At 48.3% G+C, this 25,094-nt stretch overlaps 1 protein-coding gene across 2 annotated transcripts; it reads left to right on the forward strand.

Moving 5' to 3' along the window:
• The first annotated feature begins 1,027 nt into the window (after positions 1 to 1,027).
• FES (FES proto-oncogene, tyrosine kinase) lies at positions 1,028 to 24,377 on the forward strand. 2 transcript variants are annotated; one of them, XM_072982121.2, is made up of 18 exons: positions 1,028 to 1,411; positions 8,170 to 8,343; positions 8,558 to 8,654; positions 9,865 to 10,051; positions 10,191 to 10,328; positions 10,457 to 10,582; positions 10,759 to 10,881; positions 11,422 to 11,608; positions 12,095 to 12,178; positions 12,737 to 12,946; positions 17,490 to 17,612; positions 17,718 to 17,771; positions 19,053 to 19,171; positions 19,848 to 19,942; positions 20,326 to 20,449; positions 20,783 to 20,940; positions 21,143 to 21,265; positions 23,969 to 24,377. In XM_072982121.2, exons 1-18 carry the CDS (start codon positions 1,199 to 1,201, stop codon positions 24,106 to 24,108), a joined length of 2,475 nt encoding a protein of 824 aa, XP_072838222.2. In that variant the 5' UTR covers positions 1,028 to 1,198; the 3' UTR covers positions 24,109 to 24,377. The 2 variants fall into 2 exon arrangements, with proteins under 2 accessions (XP_072838222.2, XP_072838223.2); XM_072982122.2 differs by having other exon boundaries at positions 1,057 to 1,411; positions 9,868 to 10,051.
• The last annotated feature ends 717 nt before the right edge of the window (positions 24,378 to 25,094 follow it).

The raw sequence follows: 25,094 nt of genomic DNA on the forward strand, positions 1-25,094 counted from the left end.
TCTGGAAGAGAACAAAGGACAAAGAGCTGCCAGCTTTCTGTCAAGTAGTCACGGCTCATCCCTCATCCTGCCAGCTGTTCTGGGGTCTCTAGTCTCTGTTGCCTTTGCATTTGGGAAGACCAGGGCTGGCCAAGTGCCCTCTCCAAATGTCTGGGCTGGCTAGTGGGCTCTCTAGGCCACGGGGGCTTCCAAACTCCTAGTGTTCCCAAGATGGGAGAGCTGATGCTATATTGTCCTGCAGGGGGTGGGAAGGAGGGTGTGTGTGTGAGAGAGAGAGAGAGACAGAGAGACAGCAAGGACTTTTCTTTCTCAGCCTCTTTCTGTCTCTGGACACCGATTTCAGGGGCTGAAGCAAAACAAAACACAGGAAGAGGGATTCTTGCAATACCAGCGGGCCTTCCTGTTCCTGTTACGGAGCTTGGCAACGCAGACTCCGCATAGCAACACCCAAGGGATTCTTTTTAGGTGGTGTGTGTGGAAATTGTGCCCAGCTTTCCTGCTGGTGAGGAAGGGTCCGCTTCACTCCAGCATGGAGCCCTCTAGCCAGAAAACCCACACAGAGGGAAGGCTGCCAACGCCACTCGCACTAATGGCCGTGAGGTCTGAAGGGGAGAGCAAACGTCCCTCTGTACCCTTGCCCTCATCGTCGCCCGGCCCCCAGGACCGCTTTGAGACTGCAACAGGGGCGTTCACTCACGCAAACAGCCCTCCCCTCAGTCCCACTGAAGCTTCTCCTCAGTCCAACTGATGGGGTGTATGGGCAGTGAGCGCCTCAAACCGATATGGCTTTTCCAAGCCCGCTGAAGTGCTTGTGGGACCTCCGGAGTGGCTAGGCAGGTGTTTCATTCCTGCCCTGCCCCCCCCCTCCCCGTGCGTTAGCCTTGGTTCTCAAGACAAAGAGTTCCTTGTTGAAATTCTGAGGAAATGCCCCAACCTCAATGAGGAAGCAAGCGCAGGCTGCGAGCTGCGAAAGGGAAGAGAGGCCACAAGCCACCATTATCAAAGCAGTGTCCGAAGGAGATGAGAGCTGGGTTGCCGGCTGAAAGGTCAGGCGCCCTCCCTTCCTGCCCTCTCGGTTCGCCTCGCTGCCTGGGAAGGGCCCGGATCCCTGCTCTCCTGCGGGAGGGGCGACAGCCTCACTAGCTTTTGGCATCAGGAGACGAGGCCCAGCCTGCCGCCCGCCCAGCGCCTGGCCGCCATGGGCTTTGGGCTCCAGCTTGGGTGCCCTGAAGGCCACAGCGCCCTGCTGCAGCTGCAGGAAGCCGAGCTGCGCCTGCTGGAGGGGCTGCGCAAGTGGATGGGGCAGCGAGCCAAGAGCGACCGGGAGTATGCGGCAATGTTACACCAGATGCTCTGCTTGGCAGAGAAGCAGGAGAGCAGTGCGCAGCCAAGAAGCAGCCAGATCAGCCAGGTGAGTCCCGTACCTGGCCAGGGCCACGCCGCGTGGAGCGCAGAGGCACATGGGCTCCAGGACAGGGTGCTGGGGGTGGGGGAGCAGCCAGGGGAAGAGCGGGAGCCTTGCTGGGGGTCAGCGCCTCAGACGTACAGCGCTGTATTTCTTCGCCATGCCTGGGTGTTTTCAGGGAAGGGAATAACAGCCACGTTGCTGCAACAGGGCTCCACTGCAAGAGTTTGGTGGCATCTTAATGAAAAGCAGTTTTCTTTGGCCTAAGCTTTATTTGGCTTAAACCCACCTGTATCTGATGAAGCAGGCTGAGGTCCACAAAGCCTTATGCAAAATAAAATATTTTAGTCTTTAAAGTGCTACAAAACCTTCTGTTGCTTTTAATCTCTGCATGAATCCTCCTTCCCTTCCATTTTATATATCGAGACCGCTCCCCTCCGCTCAGGTGCATCATCTGCCCACAGTCTCCTCCAGCTGCATTGCTAGGCCAGAACCCTATGACCCCTGATGCTCCCTCTGAATCACCTTCCTTAGTTAGGTTCTCCCCTCAGTCCCCATTTTGAGGGGTCCGCTAGCAGCTGACAACAGTGCTCCTTGTCTAACACACACGGCTTCTCGGAGAAATGCGTTCCAAAGCCTGGGAATAGCTACTGAGCCACTCTCACGTGTCCTCACCAAATAAGCCTGGGAAGATGGTGGAGCTCAGAAAATCTTAATTGCCAAGTAGTCCCAAGGGACGTGGTGGCGCTGCAGGCTAAACCGCAGAAGCCTGTGCAGGGTCAAAAGACCAAGCAGTTGCAAGATCAAATCCACGCGACGGAGTGAGTGCCCATCGCTTGTCCCAGCTCCCGCCAACCTAGCGGTTCGAAAGCATGCAAATACAAGTAGATAAATAGGGACCACCTCGGTGGGAAGGTAACAGCGTTCCGTGTCTAAGTTGCACTGGCCATGTGACCACGGAAGATTGTCTTCGGACAAAACGCTGGCTCTATGGCTTGGAAACGGGGATGAGCACCGCCCCCTAGAGTCGAACACGACTGGACAAAAATTGTCAAGGGGAACCTTTACCTTTACCTAGTCCCATATAGGGGTGATACAAACCTGGAGCCAAGTTGTGCAAGGCTTTATAGGTAATAACCGGTACTTTGAATTAAGCCCGGAAACAGGCCAGCAGCCCGTGAAGTTGTTGCAACCAGGGAGGGACATGCAAATGACTCCGTCTTCCTGGCAGAAAGCAGCAGCGACTGGAAAAGACTTATGATGAAAGATGAAAGTGCCACTGCAACCAAACATTTAAAACATGACAAAAACCATGACAACAGAAACATTGACAATGAAGATGAAACAGAGATTTCGGATGCCTTCGTTCAATTAGTTCAATTTACCATAGTCTCTCGAGACTGAAGGATGCCTAAGTCAAGTTCAATTATCCATTCAAGAGGAGACTGCAGCCAGGAAATCAGAAGGAGGCTGAGACGTAGGAAAAGCAGCAGTGAAGGAATGAGAAAAGATCATCAAGCATAAGGATGGGACAATGGAGACCAAAACTAAGGTCATCTACACTCATGTGTTTCTGATCACTATGTATGGGTGTGAAAGCTGGACAATAAAGAAAGCTGAAAGCCTTTGAAATGTGGTGCTGGAGGAGAGATGAACAAGTGGTCCCAAAGCAAATAAATCCTAAACTGTTCCTGGTGGCAAAAAATGTTGAAGCTAAGGCTGTTGTATATTGGGCACATCATGAGAAGCCAGGATTCACTGGAAAAGACAATAATGCTGGGAAAGGTTGGAGGGAACAGGAAAAGAGCAAGGCCAAATACTGTACATGGTGGATTGACTTCCTGAAGGAAGCCAGAGGCTTGATTTTACAGGAGCTGAGAAAGGCAGTTGAGGACAGGGCATCTTGGAGTTTGCCTATTCATAGGGATGCTATAAATCGGAGGCACCTTGGTGGCACATATCAACAAGAACTTGCTCCCTAGAACGACTGCTAGTTAGCAGTCTGGCTGCAACCTTTTGAACCAGCTGAAGTTTCCAAATGTTCTTCAAAGGCAGCCCACATAGTGCACTTCGCAGTAATCCTCATGAGATGCAACTAAGGCATGTGTCACGGTGGCCAGATCGGACATCTCAAGGAATGACACCATCTTAGTGGCAGAAAGCAGCAATGACTGGGAAAGTGAAAGCTTTCAGTGGGCAAAGGCATTCCTGGCCATTGCTTAGTCCTGTTGTGAGAGAAGATGAGCACCACGCCTAGTTTTCGGTGTAAACAGCTGGGTGGGTTTGATTTAAATCAAATGGATTTAAATTGCGAATTAAATTATAAAAATCAGATTTTTTGACGATTTAAATAAAAAAGCAGTTTTTAAAATGTACATCAAATTTAGGTAAAGGTTCCCCTTGACAATTTTTGTCCAGTTGTGTTCGACTCTAGGGGGCGGTGCTCATCCCTGTTTCCAAGCCATAGAGCCAGCGTGTGTCCGAAGACAAGTTTCCGTGGTCACGTGGCCAGCGCGACTAGACACAGAATGCTGTTTACCTTGCTACCAAGGTGGTCCCTATTTATCTACTCGCATTTGCATGCTTTCGAACCGCTAGGTTGGCGAGGAGATGGGACAAGCGACAGGAGCTCACTCCGTCGCGTGGATTCGATCTTACGACTGCTGGTTTTCTGACCCTGCAGCACACAAAGGCTTCTGCGGTTTAGCCCGCAGTGCCACCACATCCCTAACATCAAATTTACATTTGATTAAAAACAAAACAAAAAAATTTAACCACCCTGGAAAACAGGGACTGAAACTGGTTTCGAAACTAAAATTGGAGTGAGCCTTTTATCCCCCTGAACTAGAATCTGAAGATCTCTGTTGAAACTCGATCGAAACAGAAATTTCAGAGAAATGTGGGTTATCATTTTTCAAAGGAGTCTTTATCTCAGCAACAATACACCTGATATGATTTCTCAAGTTTAAGAACCCAAATAAGAATGTGATATCAACTAAGATATTATATATATTTAATGCCATAATTACTTGGTTTCAGAGAGTCTTGTCGATTTGTTTCAGCAAAAACAAAGTCAATTTTTTTAAAGTATTGTTTATTTATTGTGAATCTTGAAGATTTATATAGACTCCTATATTCCTGTTAGTCATTAAATTCTGTATTCTGCTGGGCCTGGGAAGCATTAATAAGGAGCTGGTGTCCTCTTGAAAAAGCTACATGCACGAAAGCCGTGTGAAGTGACACAATAGGACGCAGGATACATCAGGTGATCTTCTGATCTGGTCCCATCCCAAATCCCTCCAAACCCATTTCCCTACTTCATAAGGTTAGATGTTATCTGTTTCCCCTCGCACATGTATCTCTCCCCCCCCCCTTAGTAGCCTGTAGCCTTAGTAGCCTCTCAGTCAGTCTGTTGAGGTATCTTGTAGAAGGCAGTCATATTTATTCTTAGTTTGCTGTTTGCGCTCTTCCACTGTAAGTAAAGAAAGTAAGTTATTGAGACTGTAAGTGCCAGATGATATAAAACTGGGGTAAACTAAACTGGACTTGAAGCTAATTCTGCTCGGTGAGTTCCTGCACTTCTGCTGACCAGCTAGGGAAATTTAACCAGAAATTTGAAAATCTGTAACACTACCTGCATAAGATGCCTTCCTAACCTTTCCCCCCCCCACACACACACACACTTTTGAGGACACGGACCACTCAGTATCTGAAGGGAGTATAGTAATTGTCATTGGGAGCAATGTTGCAATTTTAGGCACAGGAGACAAACCTCTTACTCATTTACAAAAAAGTTTTTTTTTTAAAAAAAAAAACAAACAGCTTGGAAATGTTACTTTTTTGATCAGCAGTCTAGGAGACTGGAGGATGCTGGGGGCTGTAGTCGCAAAAGTAACATTTGCAGGCTCTGAACAACACAATGTGCATTTGCAAATGGCTGCTGCTGGATGCTTGTGAGGATGAAAGTACCCTAAGCTAAGGGGGCACCCCTCAGAGCGTACTTGTCCGCCTCCTCGGCTGAAGACACTGAGGGACAGATGCCCACCCTGGAGAAGAACCTAAAGGGACTGTATTTGGAAGAACAGGGGTGGAAAGGACAAGAGGAGAAGGAACCACCAGAGGGCGTCCTTTCTGCAGGAAAGGGAGAGGGGAGTAAAAAAAGGGGGAAAGGGGCTCGTTGCAAATGGAAGGAGGAGAAGCGTGTTGGGTGGAGGAAGAGGAGGAGGAGAGAGAAAAAGGACCGGGTAGGGAGAGTCCAGGAGGACCCCTGGACAGGGGAATGGATGGAGTCCCAAGGGATTCTGCTGAGAAGGAATGGAGGAGGAAGACCTATAGAAAGCCACTTTGCTGGGGGGGGGGGAGACAGAAGAGAGAGAGAACGAAGGAGAAAGTTCAGGGAGGAGCAGCGCGAGGCACCGAGAAGGGAGGCCAAACCCTGTCCAGACCGTCCTGGGAAACCTTGCGAGGATGAGGCCAAACCCGGGCAGGAAAATATGGGGAGCCACCGGGGAGGGGGGCTGGGTTTTCCACCCTCCCCAAGAAGGTCAGCTGCAGGCCAAGCTGATCGATCGGGCCTTCCACGGAGGAGGGGTCGCAGAGGCCGGAGTTCTTGCTGCCCGGATGCCATGAGAAGGGGGCTTGTTAGGGCTGAATGAGGATGGGGAAGGCTCCAGGTGGATTGTCCCTGAAGCAAGAGACGGAGTCGGTTGTTAATGTTGAATTGAGCAAGTTGTCAAAGGAATAAAGGATTTTTTGTTAGAAACTGCTGATGCCCCTGAGTCATCTCTCCAGCAAGACCCAACTAAGGGAGAAAGGGGAACTCCGCCAGATCGCAAATGCTGGGAACCACCGACAAAAGACTCAACCTTCGGTCACAGCTTGGCTGATGCAAAGACCATGCAAAGTGGTCAGCTCAGGAGAAACAGGAGAATAAAGCAAGTGTGTCTGACTCAACACTCCTCTCCTCTTACTATTAGTGCACTTTTGTCCTTTGCATTGTGGCCACTCAAAGCAAGGCAACTCTGTCTCCTGGTCTCTCAACACTCAAGAACGAAGATCTCCAGCTGAAAGCCACAGCTGGCATCTTTGTGGTCCTCCCTCCCCGGGCTCTCTTCGGTGATCTTAACCCCTTGCAGGCACTAAGCCGTGACCAACTCATAGGTTTATTACCATGTCTAGCTAAAAGGCCTCTCCCCGCACCCCCTTCTCTCATTACACCAGTGATAATCTCGAAACTGTGGCCCCATCGCACCCACCTGCCCCCCCTCAAAATGCGGGCAAATGAATAGCCCATAAAAACAAATGAGGAGCAGACATTTTGTTAAGCTAATGGCTCTAAATAGCCCTTTAAAAACAAATTATCCTCATATAGTTGTAGGTTTTTCGGGCTGTTTGGCTGTGTTCTGGAGGTTTTTCTTCTTTCTAACGTTTCGCCAGTCTCTGTGGCCGGCATCTTCAGAGGACAGGAGTCAGAACTCTTGTCTGTGTTCCCAGCCGTGAAAGCCTTTGAGAATACATATCCTCATATACTTTGCATTAGAACAGAACTATCTTAGGAACAATTTACTGCCTCTGGAAAAAATGCATTTTTCTTCCAGCTGCTCTGAGGATTTCAGCTAAGCTCAGAAAAAACATAAAGATCTGGGCGAGGGCTTGGTGGCAGATGTTGGTATAGTTCTTTCTGATCAGAAAGTGCCAGGGCTTTGCCCGTGTGTTCTGGTTACACCATTGCATTGTGCAGTAGGACCCCTGTATCCCCAGGATCAGTATTAACGGTTTCACTGATCCATGGTCTGAAAATATTAAAAATATATTTTTAAAAAATCCAGAAAAAAACTGTTTCCACATGTATTACCAGAACCAGACACTAAAGGGGGCCAGAGACTGCTATGAATACTTATTAGTGAAGACTACGGTACATAGCATGGTCTCTCACACCCTCTAGTGGCCAGTTCTCCTAATGCAGATAAATTTTTTCCAGTTTTTCCCCCCTTTTACCAAGCCCTGGATATGGTGTTCACTGTTATCCATAGTTTTCAGTATCCGTGGGGGGGGGGGTGTGGCGGCTTGGAACCAATCCCCAGCAGATATGGAGGTCCTGCTCTACATTACATATACATATATACAACAAAGAGCAAAAAGATCAAACAGGGTTTGTCTAAATTATTAGATTAGAAGACAAATTATTATGGGAGAAGAGGTGACACACGTTAGGATTTCAGGTTCACGTGTGGGAGAAAACCGAAGAGGAGGGATACAGTTGCCATGCATGGAATTCTCCTTCCTAAACTGCAGCACTCTGCCCGCCTCTTGGGGAACAGCAGGTTAGATTCCCATTTTGCATATGTCTCTGAGGGTACAATTAAAATGAAACCGTTCAAATTAAATAAGGATTTGTTTGTTTGGCACCTTGTTGTTTTCTTAATCTTGTTTTGTTTCATGCCCTTACTGCTCACCTCTGTTAGTTAGCTCAGCTGCGTCAAACTATGCTTATATATTTTAAACTTTCTCGTGTGAACTGGAACTAGCTGCTCAACCTCTATTAGCCCGACCCAGAACCGGGCCCCAGACTCTGCCCTTGCATCTGCCCTGATGTAGCCCACACCTGGGAAGAAGGAGAGGTTGCCTTGGCACACCTGTGTTGTGGCACAACGTACACTGTGGGTAGTACTAGAAGCTGAAGATATCCACCTTGCCAGGGGAAAGATCCCTCTGCCCTTCAGCTAGTAGTGCCTCTGTACATGGTTCTCTCCTCCTCCTTGCAGTGTTGGTGGTCACTCGTGACACAGACAGAGGCCCTGAGCCAGATTCTGCAGCGCCATGCAGAAGCCCTGACCTCCGGACCCTTGCAGAAGCTAAACCTGTTAATCCGTGATAAGCAGCAACTGCGCCGAAGCTACAGTGAGCAGTGGCAACAAATGAGCCAGGACTTAATCCGGGTACACTTACCTGCTCCCCTACGTCTCAGCCCTGCCTCCTACCGGGCATTTGGGGTTGCGCTTGATGCTTCCGCGCTCTCTCTCTCGGCCTCCCCAATGCATTCCAAAGGCGGCAAGAATTCGGGTTGGGGAAAGGGGCCCATCTCTGTGGCGTGCTTCTGACGAGGCTGCTGGTGAATCAGAGGCTCTCCTTGTTTCCCATGGGTTGTTTTAGACCACGCAACAGGAGCCCGAGCGCCTGAAGGCCCAGTACCGCACGTGTGTCCGGGATAGTACTCAGGCCAAGCGCAAATACCAGGAGGCCAGCAAAGGTGAGTGTGGCTGCCGCCGTCTCTTCTGGAAGCGCCGCCTCCGGTGGGGAGTTGAGTCCTGAGTCCAGCCGCCCGGAGGGGACGCCCATGAGCACACTAAGGGCCGGGTGGCCACCTCCTGCTGCTTGTGTTCCTCAGCAGCTGAAAGTCACAGGGGTATAAAGCCTACCCTGACTATAGGTCTGGGCCCCTTCAAAAGCTGGCCACACCTGGCGTCTAGCACTACCTGTTAAGGAAGAACCTTCCTTCTTGTGACATGTGCTCTGTCTACCTCTGAATTTCCCCCACTCAACTTCACTGAATGACTCCATACTGTTCCATTACGGAAAGCTCTCTCTCTCTCTCCTCTCGACCCCAGCCATACATTTTTAGCATGGGCTGCTGTTTTCCCAGTTTACTGCTGGAGTTTCAGGAGCAGACCATTGACAGAGTATTTTGAGCCACTGATCTGCTAGCTTTAAGTTGGGTCTTACAGGCACCTGTTGAAGTTCATCTCAGCAATTTGGCACAGAATTTTAATGGCACAATTTGGTGAGGGGGGACACATGCCCCTAGTCCATTTTTCTAAACTAAAAAGCTGCAGATATTGTGGCCTTTCTCCAGACAGGGATTGCTCCAGCCTCTGGATCATTTGGGCAGCCTTTTCCTGTACCTTCTAAATAAATAAACATTCTCCAGTGTCCTCTCTGAGATGCAGTTATGCAAACTCTGCACTCTTTTCCAAATGCGGTTGAACCACAGACTTATGTAAACGCTTTCCGATATGAGCGATTTTAATTTTGATCCCTTTCCCAGAGACCCACAGCATGGAGCCTGCCTTTTCCCGGCAGCCACACATAGGACTAATGTTATCATCACAGCCCCTAGACCCTTTTCCTTGCCAGTTGATTCAGGCCCCTTGAATGTATTTGTGAAATCAGTTGTTTTGTTTGTTTGTTTGTTTGTTTGGCCCATGGTGACTCTCTTTGCAGTTGCATGAAGCCATGTATTTGCCATTAGGTGCCATTCATTTTTCCTATGTGGAGAGATTCTTTAGCCCTCGCTCTGGTTTGCAAAGGGGCAGCTCCAGCCTTTTGCAGCCTTGTGCCCCCAGTGACCTGGTAGTGGGACTCAGTCCTTCAGTCTCTGGCAGCAGCAGGGCTTTGCCTAAGACAACTGCCTCGTGTGCAGTTGCTCCCACCCTGACCCTGTGCGTGCATTGCTGTCTCAGCAGAAAAAGAACGCGAGAAGGCCAAAGACAGATATGTCCGGAGCCTCTGGAAACTCTATTCCCTCCACAACCAGTATGTGTTGGCGCTCAAGGCGGCCGAGGTGCAACATTTGGCCCACTATCAGAGGACCCTGCCGGGCATGCTGGAGTCCTTGCACTGCCTGCTTGAGGAGATGGCCTACCTCACGTAAGATGGGCTGCTGAAGAGCAGCCGCAAGGGATCCCATCAGGGCTGGAGGTCAGGTGGTTTGGGTTTGGGTTCTGCGGCTCCCCTGGAAGCACCGGGGGGGGGGCACCTGTCCAGTGTCCCATTTCTGTGCCGACAGAAAGGTGACCTTCCAGGAATATGCCAGCATCACCAGCCTGGTGCAGGAGGAGATGGTGACCGTGCATCAAGCCATGAGCAGAGCCATTGAGCGCCTCCAACCGGCCACGGAATACCAAGGATTCATTCCTCTGTGCAGGTACCGTCCGCAGGGCTCTTTCTCCTCACCCAGGCAATCGCTACGTAGATTTGAGATGCTTGGTGGCTTGGAGTCTCCAGACAAGCCTTTGCATCACACACACACACCCCGGGGCCCTGTCTTTCCAGGTGCGGAGGAGAATCCCCAGCTGTGGTCACTTTTGACGAGAGTCTGCTGGAGGAGATAGAGAACGAAGGCCTGCAAGCAGGAGAGCTCCAGCTGAATGAGTTGACCTTGGAGAGCATGCAGCACACGTGAGCGACAGGAAAAGGGGCTGCCTTGTGGGCTGAGAGAGGAGCAAACCCAGCTTGGCCCACTGTCGTTGTGCGGCCGGGGAAAGGAAGCCTGCCGTTGCCCCTTCCGTTCAGCGGATGTGTCTGTGAACTCTGCAGAGGCCATCTCTCATTCTCTCTTTTTCTCTCTTCCCCAGCCTGACTACACTCGAGGAGGAGCTGATTAGTGCCACGGAGAGCACACACGCCCATCTACAGCGGGTTGAGGTTCTGAAGGATGAAATCCGGAAGGAAGAAGCAGTGGGGATACCTGGAGAACGGTGAGGCCGGAGGCAAACCTGGGAGAGGGAGACGAGAACCGGGGCAGTTCAGGCTGAAGGAACCCCAAAAGGAGATGCAAAGGGAAGCGGGCAGGGGGGAGAAGGAAGGGATCAAAGTGCACGGGTTAGCTTTTCCCAACGGGCTTCTTCGCCTTCACACAAGATCTTGGTGCAGACAAGCAGGCTTATAGAAGAAAAAAAACTACCCATTCATACCTACGGATGCTTTGCCCCCAACCTGATTATGTGTGGGATCTAATGAGAGGAGACCACTGGCTGGATCCAAAGGTGCCCAAAGGCAAAGATTCCTTACTTCTGGCATAGGCTTCGTGAAGTCTTACGTTGTGTTGCTAAATGATCTAATCACCTGCACCCGCGATGGCACAGAGTATTCTAACCAGCGGGAAGATGGGGAAGAGGAGGGCCTGCCTTCACGGGCATACGTACACGGGCACAGCTGTGATGAGGGCACCGGCCAGGATGTGACCCTTCCAGCCTCATCAGGCACATCTGTGCCCACCATGTCTTTCTCTTTGACAGCATCCAGCTGCTGGGGAAACGCCAGGCCTTGCACGAAGCCCAGCACCTCTGCCACCTGGCCCAAGGCACTCAGGAGAAGCTGCAGGCCCAGCGGGACTTGCTGCGGCACAAGCTGGACGCGCTGGGAGCTCAAGACCCACCACCCGCCCCGGCCCTGCAGGACGACAGCCAGTCCCTGTCTTCTGGGGTGTGTGGAGGCCCTGCGTGTATCTCAGTGCGGGGAGGGAGGGAGGGTGAGGAACCAGCCCCCCCCCCAGCTGCAGCTGGACACGGCCACAAGCTAAGAAGGGAAGACTGATGTCTGCGGCTGCAGACCCACTGCATTGCTCAGAGCGCAAGCCTCACTTCTCAACTGCAGCCACCATTGGCCCTGACACAGCGACCCTGGCATAGTTTTTCACTTGTATTCTGGCCAAGGCATCCTCTACCTAAGCGGTCCCTCATGCCAGCTTCGGTTCATTGCTTGTTAGGGAAGGAGGGAGGGAGGGATATGCCGTGGGACAGACTCCAGGGCTCTGGGGCCCTCACGAAATGTCTTTTTCTTGCTGCTGGGCCGTGGGTCTTGGAGGGCCAGAGCCTTGGCCTTCGGGCCTGCGGTTGAGCCGGCGCTTTCAAGCCCAGCCGGCCTTGCCAGCGTTTACCGCTGCTCTGCTGTCCTTTCTTTCTCTCACAGGAGCAGGAACGCGAGGGAGGTCGGACCCCAGCCTTGGAGGTCTTGAAGCAGCATTTCATTGTCATCTTCCGTCCGCGGGTCACGGTGAGGGCCCCACACCTTGCTGAGACACCCCTGCCCAACTGTATTTTTAAATTTTATTTATTTACTTTATTAGATTTATACGCCACCCATCTAGACCAATGGTCTACTCTATATCCCATCACGATTAACCAGGCCCTGCCTGTAGGATAGTGGCCAATCTGGAAGGGCAGGTGCTAATCGCAGCAGCTCCTGCGCCCTCACAAAGAGAGTCTAAAAGTGCAGGCGGAGGGATTGGTCCATGTCAATAAATGAGCAGCAGGCCTTCTGTAAAGTGAATGGCTCTTAATTGCACATTGAAAGGCAAATGATCTTCAAATATGTTTCATTATAATAGGGATGGCTTGCAAGAAGTACCCGTTCCTCAATATTGTAGCTAAGCTGAGAGGGACCAAGGGAGGGGGGTAAAGGACCTCGCAGTGCCTGCTGTTCAGAAAGTCCGGGGGCTTCAGCCCCATGAGTCCTGTTTTCATGGGGGCCATGCTTACGCCCTTTGGGAAACGTACCCGTCGGAGGGCCCGGTGGTCTGTCTGCATGGCCCTTTCCTGTCTCTGTCCTCAGCTGCCGCCCCCCGTCACCCTCCTGCCTGAGGTGCAGAAGCCGCTGGGCCAGCAAAGCTGGTATCATGGCGCCATTCCCCGCGCGGAGGTCCAGCAGCTGCTGCAGAGCGACGGAGACTTCCTGGTGCGCGAGAGCCAGGGCAAGCAAGAGTACGTCCTCTCCGTCCTGTGGGACCAGCAGCCCCGCCATTTCATCCTTCAAGCGGCGGACGTGAGTGGCCCGTGAGGGTGGGAGAAGCAGCCGCCGGGGTGGTGGTGGCGGCGGCGCTGCTGCTGCGGCTCTTTGGGGAACGGTCAGGCCCCCCACATCTCCCAGCCACCTTGCTGGTGCCCCACTGATCCAGGACAGAGGTGGCCTGCCTGCTTTTGTGAACCTCCCCCCGCCCTTTTAAAAAGCCTTCCAGTCTGTTAGAGCAGAGGTGGGAAACCTTCTGCTTCTCTGGGGGCACACGAAGCCACCCGAGACCTTGGTGGGCCAAATTCATTCCTGCACTCACCCCAAAAATATATTTCTTGTTTTCCTTCTTTTTTTTAACTGAAAATGTCCCCTTTTTACTTCTAGTACTAAATGTTTTTAAAAATTACAAATTGGGACATGGGCAGGCAGAGGGGCTTATAGGGCAAAAACGGCAAAAAGAGACTTTCTGAGCAAAAGGGTCTAATTTTTCTAATGGGAGTTCTGAGGGTCAGGAGATGTGGGGCTGCCTATGGGCTGAATGAAGAGCTTTAGTTTTGGGGAAAAGCAAGTAATTGAGCTACAGAGTTTGTATCTAGGTTATAGGATGCTTTCTAGGAAAGAGGGGTAGCTCCCTGCTCCCTGAGAAGGATGCCTGACTTTCCCAGGATTAAGGGTTAATCCCAGAATGATGACAGAAAATCAGTGACAAGCATTTCCAGACTCATCTGGGGTTCTAGTTATACGTATTTTCTTTGTTGCAATAATTCCAAGCAATTTCAAACTTACCTATTTTTGTACAAGTTTTATTTTACAGAGCTTCTCAGTTCCATAATTCAAAATTAGCAAATCCAAAGTACTGAAATACTGAAAACAATCATATAGTTGTGAAGAAGAAGAAAAAATCATGCAATTTATAAAAAGCCACAGGTTTAAAATCTTGATTTGTAGCAAATACTTTAAAATTACAAGAGCATGTTTTAACAGCAAAGGAACAATGAGAATGTTTCAAATACATTCCAAAAATTGAAATAGATTACAGCCTAATAATAAGGCACATTAAAACAGCAAAAGACAGAAAGTATATCTGTAAAGGTAAATTTTGAAAATATATAAAGCAAAAAGGCATTACTTGGCTCTAAGCATGTTTAAGAAAAACACAAATAGAAAAACATATTTTCACCTAGCCATATGTAGAATCCACTGTTGGTTTTCAGTGCCAGGCTATTGCCTTTTCGCTGCTCTAAGAGCATTTGCCAGGCATCAGTTCCATTCTCAGTCTCATGCTCCCTCTTCTTCCTTGGACAGGATGTCTTTCCATTAAGTAGCAGTGTGTGTTTCCCATCACGTCTCATAACAAGGTGTATTTCCACCCGATATTTATAGTCCAACCAAACCGAAACAACCGGCCTTATTAGGAAGGCCAGGATGTCTCTGGTATAGGACATTGCTATGAAAGCCATCTGGTGTTAGAGCTTATCGGCACTAGAGCGTATCATCACTGTGTTGTGATGTGTTCTGGCCCTCCTGTGTAGGGCAAGTATAGCAATCCGCTAGAAGACTGATCCTCTAGGGTAGCCAAGGAGTGTGGGTCATATTAATGCTGGTAGATGGTGCCACAGGATAACATATAATCTTATGCCCATTTTGAAAACACTTATTAATTATGAGGCTAAAGCCTTATAAAACAAATGACACATTTCTTTCTCTTCTCTACTTGCTTGTTATTGCACACGCAGCTTAAAATAACATTAATCTTGTTCCCCTTTTACATGATTCTGCAAATGCTTCTATTGCACAATATATTGTTATTCTCATTTACTCAACACTGGTTTCCACATCTATTTTGTGGTATTTCTTTGTCAATTAATATTATAGGTAAAATACAAAATAAGCAGCATTTCAAAATGCACTTCACTTTTTCCTCTTTGTTTCACATCACATAATTGTTTTATTGTTTACTCTCTTTTTTTGCAAAAACCGTCATGAAACTGAATGAGTTGCTTCTGCCTTGTTATCTTATCTGTAGCTTTGTTCGTAAACAAGCTGTACTGTAACATAAATTGTCTCCCAAGTTGTCGTTTTTCATTTGTACTTTCACATTTAATGAATCTCCAAAGCACCTTTTAAAAAGCAGTTTTCATTTTTAGGGCACCCCTCTTCACCCCATAAACTAATTTTTGTAAACTGATATGAAGGCCAACTGACTGCTGGGTGGGCCAACCAAGCCTTTTAAATTCATTTCCCCCTAGAAATCCATGTGATCAACCTCCAGTAACAGAGCTCTAACTAGCAATTTTGGCACCTGGCGCTTTGTTGCCATCCTAATAAGCTTGGGTCGCATGAAATTGATGTACGTGGGGAGAGAACATAGGAATCAAGAGTCTGAGAGCACAATAGCCATATATATATATAGAGCTAAGCTCTCCTGTTTCGTGTTTTCTTCCACGTGGGGAGGAGGAGCTGGAAGTCCTACACTCAAGGAAGGCTGGTTTGCACTCTTCCACCAGAAAATACTCTCCAACACCAATTTTTTGTGCTCTACACAGAATCCCCAGACACCCTGCCTTATGGCCAGCTCTGCCCAATAGGATAGGTAGCAGCTTAAGAAAAATAATCCCCCCACCTTTTCCCACTCCCATGCCCTCCTGCCTCCTTAATATGCCCATCTCGCTTGTGACCCCTCGCGCCGGCTATAACGGAGTGCCCTTCTTTCACCTGATGGTGGATGGTGGAAGAGCAGGGAGTCATACCTACTCCTCAAGAAGCTGTGTACAATATTTGGGGTGAGAGTTTGTGCCGACCACCGATGTGCTGGGCTCTGAGGCAGAGGGGCTTTGCAAGAGCAGCTCGAACAGCAGGGGCAGTGGTTGGAGATGAAGGCCTGGTCGTTCCCAAGAGACGGCCCCCTCCCCTTCCTGGGAGAACAATGCTCTTTCCTATGCCATCGGGGAGTGTGTCGGAGCAGCAAACTGGGGGATTGGGAAGGGAGTCGTGTGTGGTCTGCTTCTCCCCCTTCCCTTTCCTCACCTTTATGTGAGGGCTCTCCCCTGGCACACCCAGTTGTATGTACCAGATCTGGGTATGGAGTGCCACAAGGTGATGTGGCTGTAAAGTGATATAAGAGGTGGCATGCTCCCCAGCTGCCACAACTCTCCCTATTTTGACCATTCCAACAGAGCATCTTCATTAGAGGATCGGTTCTGTGGGCACAACTGTTCTGCTGTGGTCTTTTGCTAGCACGTCTCTCATTGTAGTGGCATTATTGTCTGTTGTTTGGGCTAGAAAGGCTTTCCATCATATGTTGTAGCCCCTCAACTACAGGGTTGGAGCCTAAGACTCTCTTTCATGCTCCTAACTCCAGGTTTGATAACTTTCTCTGGTGTGAATAAGAAATTCTCCCAGATGGAGGACAGGCACCAGTGATCAAGATGAAACATCTCCCTTTCAGATTTTTCCACCAGTCGGGGACATTTGAAAGTGTCACCTTTCATTTGTTGTTGTTATTTAGTCATTAAGTTGTGTGCAACTCTTTGTGACCTCATGGACCAGAGCACGCCAGGCCCTCCTATCTTCCACTGCCTCCTGGAGTTGTATCAAATTCATGTTGGTCGCTTTGATGACACTGTCCATCCATCTCATCATCTGTCATCCCCTTCTCCTCTTGCCTTCACACTTTCCCAACATCAGGGACTTTTCCAGGGAGTCTTCTCTTCTCATGAGATGGTCAAAGTATTGGAGCCTCAGCTTCAGGATCTGTCCTTCCAGTGAGCACTCAGAGTTGTTTTCCTTCATAATGGATAGGTTTGTTCTCCTTGCAGTCCAAGGGACTCTCAAGAGCCTCCTCCAACACCACAATTCAAAAGCATCAGTTTTTCAGTGGTCAGCCTTCTTTATGGTCCAGCTCTCCCTTCCACACATCGCTACTGGAAAAACCATAGCTTTGACTATGCGGACCTTTGTCGGCAAGCTGATGTCTCTGCTTTTGAAGATGCTGTTGAGGTTTGTCATTGCTTTCCTCCCAAGAAGCAGCTGTATTTTAATTTTGTGGCTGCTGTCACCATCTGCAGTGATCATGGAGCCCAGGAAAGTACAATCTGTCACTGCCTCCACATCTTCCCTTTCTATTTTCCAGGAGGAGATGGGACCCGTGTCCATGATCTTAGTTTTTTTGATGTTGAGCTTCAGACCATTTTTTGCACTCTCCTCTTTCACCCTAATTAAGAGATTCTTTAATTCCTCCTCACTTTCTGCCATCAGAGTGGTATCATCTGCATACTGGAGGTTGCTGATATTTCTTCCGGCAATCACCTTTACTAGGGTCATGTGAAAGTATCCTAATAGCACTGATATCTTCTTGAAGGAGTCACCGAATGATTCCATTAGTCTTTTTGCATCTGTGCACTAATGTAGAAAGGATAGAGGATAAACAAAATGAATGTATCAGGGTTTTTGGTTTGTTTGTTTGTTTTTAACATCTTAGCCCCTTCCCATAACAGACATGCCAGAGTGGCGACCGCTTGCCTTTATACTGCTCCAGATCAATCTTGTGATTTCCCTCCTCCCCCCCCCCCCCCAGAACCTATATCGTTTGGAAGGGGAAGCTTTCCCCACCATCCCACTGTTGATCGACCATTTCGTGAAGACCAAGCAGCCCATCACTAAGAAGAGTGGCATCGTCTTGGCAAAGCCCATTGAGAAGGTACTGCTGACAACCTGACCCTCCACTGCCATTGGGCTGGGCTGGGCAAAGGAGGAGGATTGTGTGATAGATTCTGCCCTAAAAAACTGGCTCCTTTTGTTCCAGGACAAATGGGTGCTGGACCACGAGGATGTTCTGCTGGGGGAACGTATAGGGCAGGTGAGTGAAACGCCGGGATGATGGAGGTGGAGGGCAGAGAGTGGCCAGCGAGCACCCAAGGGACTCTGCCCTCTTGCGATGGGACCCACAATACAGGACTGGTGGCACTGGTGATGCTCTGTGCATTGTGCTCTAGTGGTCAAGATGTGCAACAGCCTTGGGGAACTGGCCGGCTCTCAGCTGTATTTGCTCACCTGCTGCTAAAGAAAGCAGAGCATTATTCTGTTTCTGATCCGTTTTAGGCCCTCTCAAGTAGGAAGAAGAGTGGGCCTTGGGAGGCTCAGCTTGAGGACAGCCTGTTAACATTTAAAGTCACAGCAGAAGGTTTTTCCTTACGAAGGTTTGGACCAGAAGTTCCATCGTAGTAAGGCACACAGGAAGATACCAGGAATAAGTGCAGAAAATATTTACTTACTGTACATATTTACATAATGCATTCAGCAGTCAAACGGACAGAACGTAAGCATGACAGTCAAAATAGAAGTGTGAAGGGCACACAAACCAGGCTCTTAATTTATACTACAGTACCGTGTTTCCCCAAATATAAGACAGGGTCTTATACTGTATTAATTTTTGCTCCAAAATGCATTAGGGGTTATTTTCAGGGGATGTTTAATTTTTTCCATGTACAACGATCTACATTTATTCAAATAGAGTTGTGTCATCTTCTTCTGGCTGCTGCACAAGGGTGGAGGGCAGGGTTTCACTTAACTGGGGCTTATTCTTGGGGTAGGTCTTATATTACAAGCATCCTGAAAAATCGTACTAGGGCTTATTTTTGGGGTTAGGTCTTATTTTCGGGCAAACATGGTACCTCTAACCAATCAGATTAGTGGTTCACCTCATGGTAGTTAATTCCACAGGGCTGTGTCCTTCTTGTCACATAGGCAGTGACTAAATAACTCCACCTGCACTAACCAATTCTTAATTCCATTTCTGATTCTTAAAGACCTAACAGAGTCCCGGGGCTTCCTCCTACTCCTTCACTTGAATGGGAGGCAGCCAGAGCTATTTTCACTGGCTGTCTAGCCCCTGCTGTTGGCAAGCCTTGGCTAGTCCCCCACCACCACTGGTCCTCTATCATCCCACCCTTTGTGCATGTTTGTCGCACAAATTAAATTCCAAGGCACCAACAGCATCAGGGGGTCCCTAGAAATTCTTAGTAAGGCCCTGGCTCTCTCACTGCGTCTGTTTCCATGGAGTCAACCAGGAGTAAGAAAAGCAGGCTGCGCCATTGGCCTGCTTCCTTTTCCTCCTCTGCCTTTGACTTATTTCCTCCAGGGCAACTTTGGAGAGGTATTCAGTGGCCGCCTGCGTTATGACAACACTCCTGTGGCTGTCAAGTCCTGCCGTGAAACTCTCCCTCCAGAACTGAAGGCCAGATTCCTCCAGGAAGCCAGGTGTGTATACAGCAAGCATCTTCCAATTTGCACAGTCTGCCTGTTGGGAAGCATGATGTGCTAGCAGCAGCGAGGTCCCTTCGCTAATGTCCTGACTATGGTCCCTCCCTCCCTTCCTTCCTACACCATCAAAAGGCCTTAAAATATGCTGCCTGACCACTATTGCCCGGGGTTTCGGGCAGGAATGTTGCTCAGCCCTTTTTGGATAAGGCAGGAACCAGAGGTGGCACCTCCTGCAGGCACAGTGTTGTTCTCTGCCGCCTTCCCCTCCGTTTGCAAACAAGGCAGTGTAAGAAAGGGGAGGGTGGGGAATCCCACTATTCTTGCTTGCTTGGGAAGGGGGAGAAGACTTTTCAAAGACACGCCTTGCTGTCTTCTTTGGAAAAAGCAGCCTGAAGAGGTTCCCGATTTCCAAAGGTGATGATGACCCGGCAACCTACACCCCATCTCCCCACCTACAGAACGATGCCTTTTCCAGCCCAGAGAGCTTGGGATCCTCTTCATCTTTCCAGCAAGGCAGCTACCCTGTCGCCCAGGGCCTGCCATTCTGAACATGGGGCCCCCACCTTCCATGTCTTTTGTAGCATGCGGCCGTCTCAGTCAGGTGTTGAGGAAGCAATGTCTCTCCCGCCTGGTCCACCCCCCTCTGTTTTTCTTTTTTTGACTCTACTTGCAGAATCCTGAAGCAATACAATCACCCCAATATTGTCCGACTCATTGGTGTCTGCACCCAGAAGCACCCCATTTACATTGTCATGGAGCTAGTTCAGGGTAAGTCCGGTGCTTTAGTGCCCATCGCTCTTTTGGGAAAGCCTTGGGGTGGTGGTTCTCGATGTAAAAGTCCCCAAAAAGGTATATGTGCTGATGAGTGAGATCAGGGGGTTCTCTTTGTCCTGCTCTACCACTGGTAAAAAGTGGCAGGAGAGCTTCTTGCTAAATAGGGGCCCGTTTTTCGGTGTTCCTCTTCTCTCCCTTTCTCCAACCCACTCCCAGTTTGTCCAGGAGGGCTGTGTTTCCTAAGCAGCTCTGAAAAGTCACTCTACAGTCCCTATCCTGCAGTGACTCATTCCCCCCCCCCCCCCCAGTTTCTGGCCCTAAAGAAGGTAGCCATAGCTAGGTTGGTTCCAGCTCTCCCTCCCTCCTTCCTTCTTCAGGTGGTGATTTCTTGACCTTCCTACGGAATGAGGGATCTCGGCTCAAAGTCAAGGAGCTTCTGCAAATGATAGGAAATGCTGCTGCTGGGATGGAATATCTTGCAAGCAAGCGCTGCATCCACCGGTGAGTTGACCCTAGTCCAACCTAGCTTTCTTGCTGGGGCCCTTTTCCTTCAAGGCCACAAGTTACGATTTGGCCCCACTCCTGGCCTTATTGCATGGGATCTGTCATCAATTAGTGTAGCGTCCATGTGGATCAGCTGGTCAGAAGTCCCTTCTCCGGCAAAGCAGCTGCCGTGCGCTTTTTTCTGCCTCTCCTTACTCTAGCAAGAATGGCAGCTGGTTGGCCAGCGTTCAAACCTGTAGCCATGGGCACTGGCCAGACTGCACTGGAGCCGGGGCGGAAGAGCAGGATGGTCTCAGCCATTGTGCCTTTGTGCCTCCTCCTGCCTCTTAGGGACCTCGCAGCACGGAACTGTCTGGTGACAGAGAAGAACACGCTGAAGATCAGTGACTTTGGGATGTCACGAGAACAGGAAGATGGCATTTACTCCTCCACGGGTGGCATGAAGCAGATCCCTGTAAAGTGGACGGCGCCAGAGGCCCTGAACTACGGTAGCTACAGCCATCAGAATGGAGCAGACTTTCTGAGGCTCACACGCCCGAATGGATGCTCCAGGAGGCAGGCGAAGGGGAGAGGCCCAGAGGCTCTCATCCAACTGGGCTCCCAGGTTCAATGGCCAGTCAGCGGGAGATGGAGGTGTGGGGCCAGGTATGGCTCATATAGCACCTCATGCCCATTCTTCCTCCCTTCTAGGCAGGTACTCCTCAGAAAGCGATGTCTGGAGTTTTGGGATCCTGATGTGGGAAGCCTTCAGCCTCGGAGCTACTCCATATCCTAACATGAGCAACCAGCAGACCCGTGAGGCTGTGGAAAAGGGTAAGACCTGGCAGAATAGCTGTAGTGAGATGGGGCAACTGGATGAGTTCCATGTCTCAGGATTTCATCATCATAGGCATCCTTCAGTCTCGAAAGACTATGGTAACATGCTCTGAATTGAGGAGTGCCCCCTCCAGAGCATGAAGCCTGGGTAAAGTAATATGGAGGATAGGCTGTTACCCAAGCAGCAGATCCCCCCTCTCCACGTTGCTGAAATGGTCCAATGGAAAGGCAAGAGCCAATATGACTGGTTCCAGCAACGTCGCAAGAGTTGGCAGAACAACAAGAATGCTATATCCATTCATGGAAAAGGCTTCAGGAGTTAACCTAGAGGCAAAATCCGGAGATGGAGTCTCAGGATTTAAAAAGCTTTAAAAAGGTGCCGAGGGACGTGGTGGCGCTGCGGGCTAAACCGCAGAAGCCTGTGCTGCAGGGTCAGAAGACCAAGCAGTCGTAAGATCGAATCCACGCGACGGAGTGAGCGCCCGTCACTTGTCCCAGCTCCCGCCAACCTAGCGGTTTGAAAGCATGCAAATGCAAGTAGATAAATAGGGACCACCTCAGTGGGAAGGTAACAGCGTTTCGTGTCTAAGTCGCACTGGCCATGTGACCACGGAAGATTGTCTTCGGACAAAAAAACGCTGGCTCTATGGCTTGGAAAGGGGGATGAGCACCGCCCCCTAGAGTCGAACATGACTGGACAAAAATTGTCAAGGAGAACCTTTACCTTTACCTTTAAAAAGGTGCCAAATTAAGACACTGCTCTTAGTACGGACAGTTTATAAACTACTTGGAGGTAACTGGGAGCAGCTCAGTTTACAATGAAGGAGATGTCTTACAGGCAGAGAGGAAGAGAGAGGAAGAAGGGTCTCCTCAGGTTTTCTAGACAATCCTTTACCTGCTTTGATGTGCACTAACCTTCCTTTAACCAAGACTGCTAATCTTAGGATTCATTATGTCTCTTCTTTCTCACAAGTCCTTCCTGACCCTTTCTAGGAGCAGAGAGAGGAGGCCTCTCGCCTTTCTTCTTGAGGAGTGAGAGAGAGAGAGCAATTATGGCTCCCTTTCCTAATATAATTTATTTTTCAAGTAAACACCAGCTTTTCCTTTTCCCCAATATCTATAATGTCCCATTGTAGTCTTGATTTTACTCTTGCCTATTTTGATTAGCAGATAATGGTGTCATTATACTGTTATAGGCATGTATTAAACACTATACAAAAGATTATAGCTGAAACTCTGTCTTAAAAAGCAAGAACATTCAGACCACAGATCATTCCCCTGCCTCACTCAAAACACGGACACCCTTCCATACAGTAGTCCTCTTGTACCTTAATGTCCACCCCAAGTCAATACAAAGCATGAGTTTTACGTATATTTGATTCCTTGAAGAGAAAAAATAAAAACCTCTGCTTACTTACAAAGTCCATAGAGCAGAAGACTTCCTTCTCTGAAACATAGATTAACTGGACTGAGTTAGCAAAGATGACAGAACTGTGGACAGATCTGTGAGAGAAATGTGCTGTTTGTAGATAATGACACTGTCAAAGCAGGTGTTTCATTCCAGCTCTTACAAGGAGTGGAGTGGCCAGATTGATTATGTTGCAATGTTTGTATGGGGTGACAGTTAACAAGAAGTGTTTTGAATGAAGAACAGGATATTGTTCTGTTGTCTAAATTTCCTTGCTTTTGGGAGTTTCGCTTGAACTATAACTTTTTACTTCAAACCATATAATTTTTTTGCATCGGTGTCAAAAATGATGTGCATTTGTACAGTACTGAACAATTTAGGATTAAATAACATTTTAAACATCATCATGTAAGTAATGGATGCTAACAGCAATGCAACACCTTATATTTTATTTATTTTTTAATTTTTTAATTTTTTAATTTTTTAATTTATTTATTTATTTATTTATTTATTTACTTATTTATTTATTTTATTCATATCCCTCCTGTCTGGTCAATTACGACCACTCTAGGCGGCTTTACTATGCAAAAAAGATCAACTCCTCCCAAACAGTTGTAGCTGGATCTCTATGCAAACTATCTTACAAAGGGGAAGGAGCTGCCATTTGAGCCTTTTTTCGTAAAAAAAATATAGTTCTTGCACATGATATGGTATTACCCATATATATGCTATCCGTGGTGTTGGTATGGTGCTGGAAAACACACTCCAGGATCACAAAACAAACTACTTCTGTCCAAAGTGGGGGGTACTGGACTATAAAGCCACAATATTTACCCCATAATGGCTAATCTACATTGTCCAGGTAAGTGAAACATAGAAATACTGTACTGTAGAGACGTAAGCTTTCAGAGTGTCAGGATTCAGAAGCAGTACTGCAACATCAGTGAATAATAGCCATAATAAAATAATAGTAAATCATTATGAACCATCGAGTCAATGCCAACTTATGGTGACCCTTTCCAGGGTTTCCTAGGTACAAAGTACTCAGAATGGTTTACTGTTCCCTTTTTCTACAGCCAAAATAAGAAGGTTGCGAAAAGGGTGGGGTGGGGGCGGCCTACACCACTGGGGGAAGATAACACAGAATAACATCAGTATAACTCTACTGGCTGGTTAGATTACATTTCATCTGAGATTCAAGACCTTGCCTTATGCTTGGTGCAATGGAACATTTCTTTGACTCTCTCCCTTGCCGTGTCCCTTTGTGACCCAATTGTGTTTTTCCTCCTCAGGAACCCGTATGCATGCTCCAGCACAGTGTCCTGAGGAAGTGTACCAGCTCATGCTGTGGTGCTGGGAATATGAGCCACAGAACCGGCCAAACTTCAGCACCCTACACCAACAGCTGGTTGCCATTCAGAAGAGGCAATAGGGAGGGCCCTGTTGCTGGGACATCAGAGTGACAGAAGGCAGAATGTTGTGTGCCCCACCAAAGCCAGGCCAGAGGCGCCTTCTCACCTGATTAGGACTGCATCTTCAAACTCCTCCATCTTCTTTGCTCTTGACTCATCTTTCACGTGGACGTTGTCCCTTACCATTCTCGGTACCCTGAAGAATGCCCCCCTTATATGGCAGCCTAGACTTTGACTATATCAGTTCCTCTTTGCAGCTGAAAAACACTATAATAAAGGGTCAAATATGTGTTTAGGTATTGTCCCCTTTCTAAACCAGTCACCAAAATACAGACCTGGCTAAAAGCACAGTTGAATGGTTTCCTCATTAAAAAAAATAAAAAGAGTAAAGGAGACTGAGAGACCGAAGCTAAAGAAAGCTACAAAGATGAAGAAAAGTTAAGAAAGGAATCTGAAGATCAATAACAACAGTAACAATTGTAATAAGTAAATATGATCATAGACTGTACCTTTAAAATGTGTGCAGCACAAGGAAAGTCTCATGACAACTCTTATAACAACCTAGTATGCAGGCATGACTTTAAATTTACCAGAAGCAGCAAGTGACTGTGAGCTGAACATAGGTGTACAATCCAGAGTTGACAAAGATATAACAAATCTTGAAAGAAGGAAGAATTCAATAGAATTGGAGGGATGTGTGTGTGTGCAAGCGCCTGTGTGCATGTATGTGTGCGCGCATGCATGTATATACTACTGACATCTAAAGGTCACAGAAATACATGATTGGGTGGGAGTAAGAAGACAAGCAAATTTTGAGTCAAGAATTCCTTTTAAAAGGGAAGAAAAATAGAATGTGAATATTGATGCCCTTCTGATATTTACTTTTCTTTCTATTCATAATAATTTATAATATTTATATATTGTCCTTCCACAGTGCTACAAAGGCAGCGTACAATTGTTCAAATAAGTTTGAAATGCTGAGTGCCTTTCATTAGTTTTAAAAGGA

The sequence above is a fragment of the Pogona vitticeps genome, chromosome 12 (genome assembly GCF_051106095.1).
Source record: "Pogona vitticeps strain Pit_001003342236 chromosome 12, PviZW2.1, whole genome shotgun sequence".
Lineage (NCBI taxonomy): Eukaryota > Metazoa > Chordata > Lepidosauria > Squamata > Agamidae > Pogona > Pogona vitticeps.

Bases quoted from the DNA above. Each gene is read 5' to 3' on its own strand.
- FES (XM_072982121.2), top strand. From the start codon at position 1,199: ATGGGCTTTGGGCTCCAGCTTGGGTGCCCTGAAGGCCACAGCGCCCTG. The intron at 11,609-12,094 runs GTGTGTGGAGGC...TTTCTCTCACAG, and splicing joins GCCAGTCCCTGTCTTCTGGG to GAGCAGGAACGCGAGGGAGG. The intron at 12,179-12,736 runs GTGAGGGCCCCA...CTCTGTCCTCAG, and splicing joins TCTTCCGTCCGCGGGTCACG to CTGCCGCCCCCCGTCACCCT.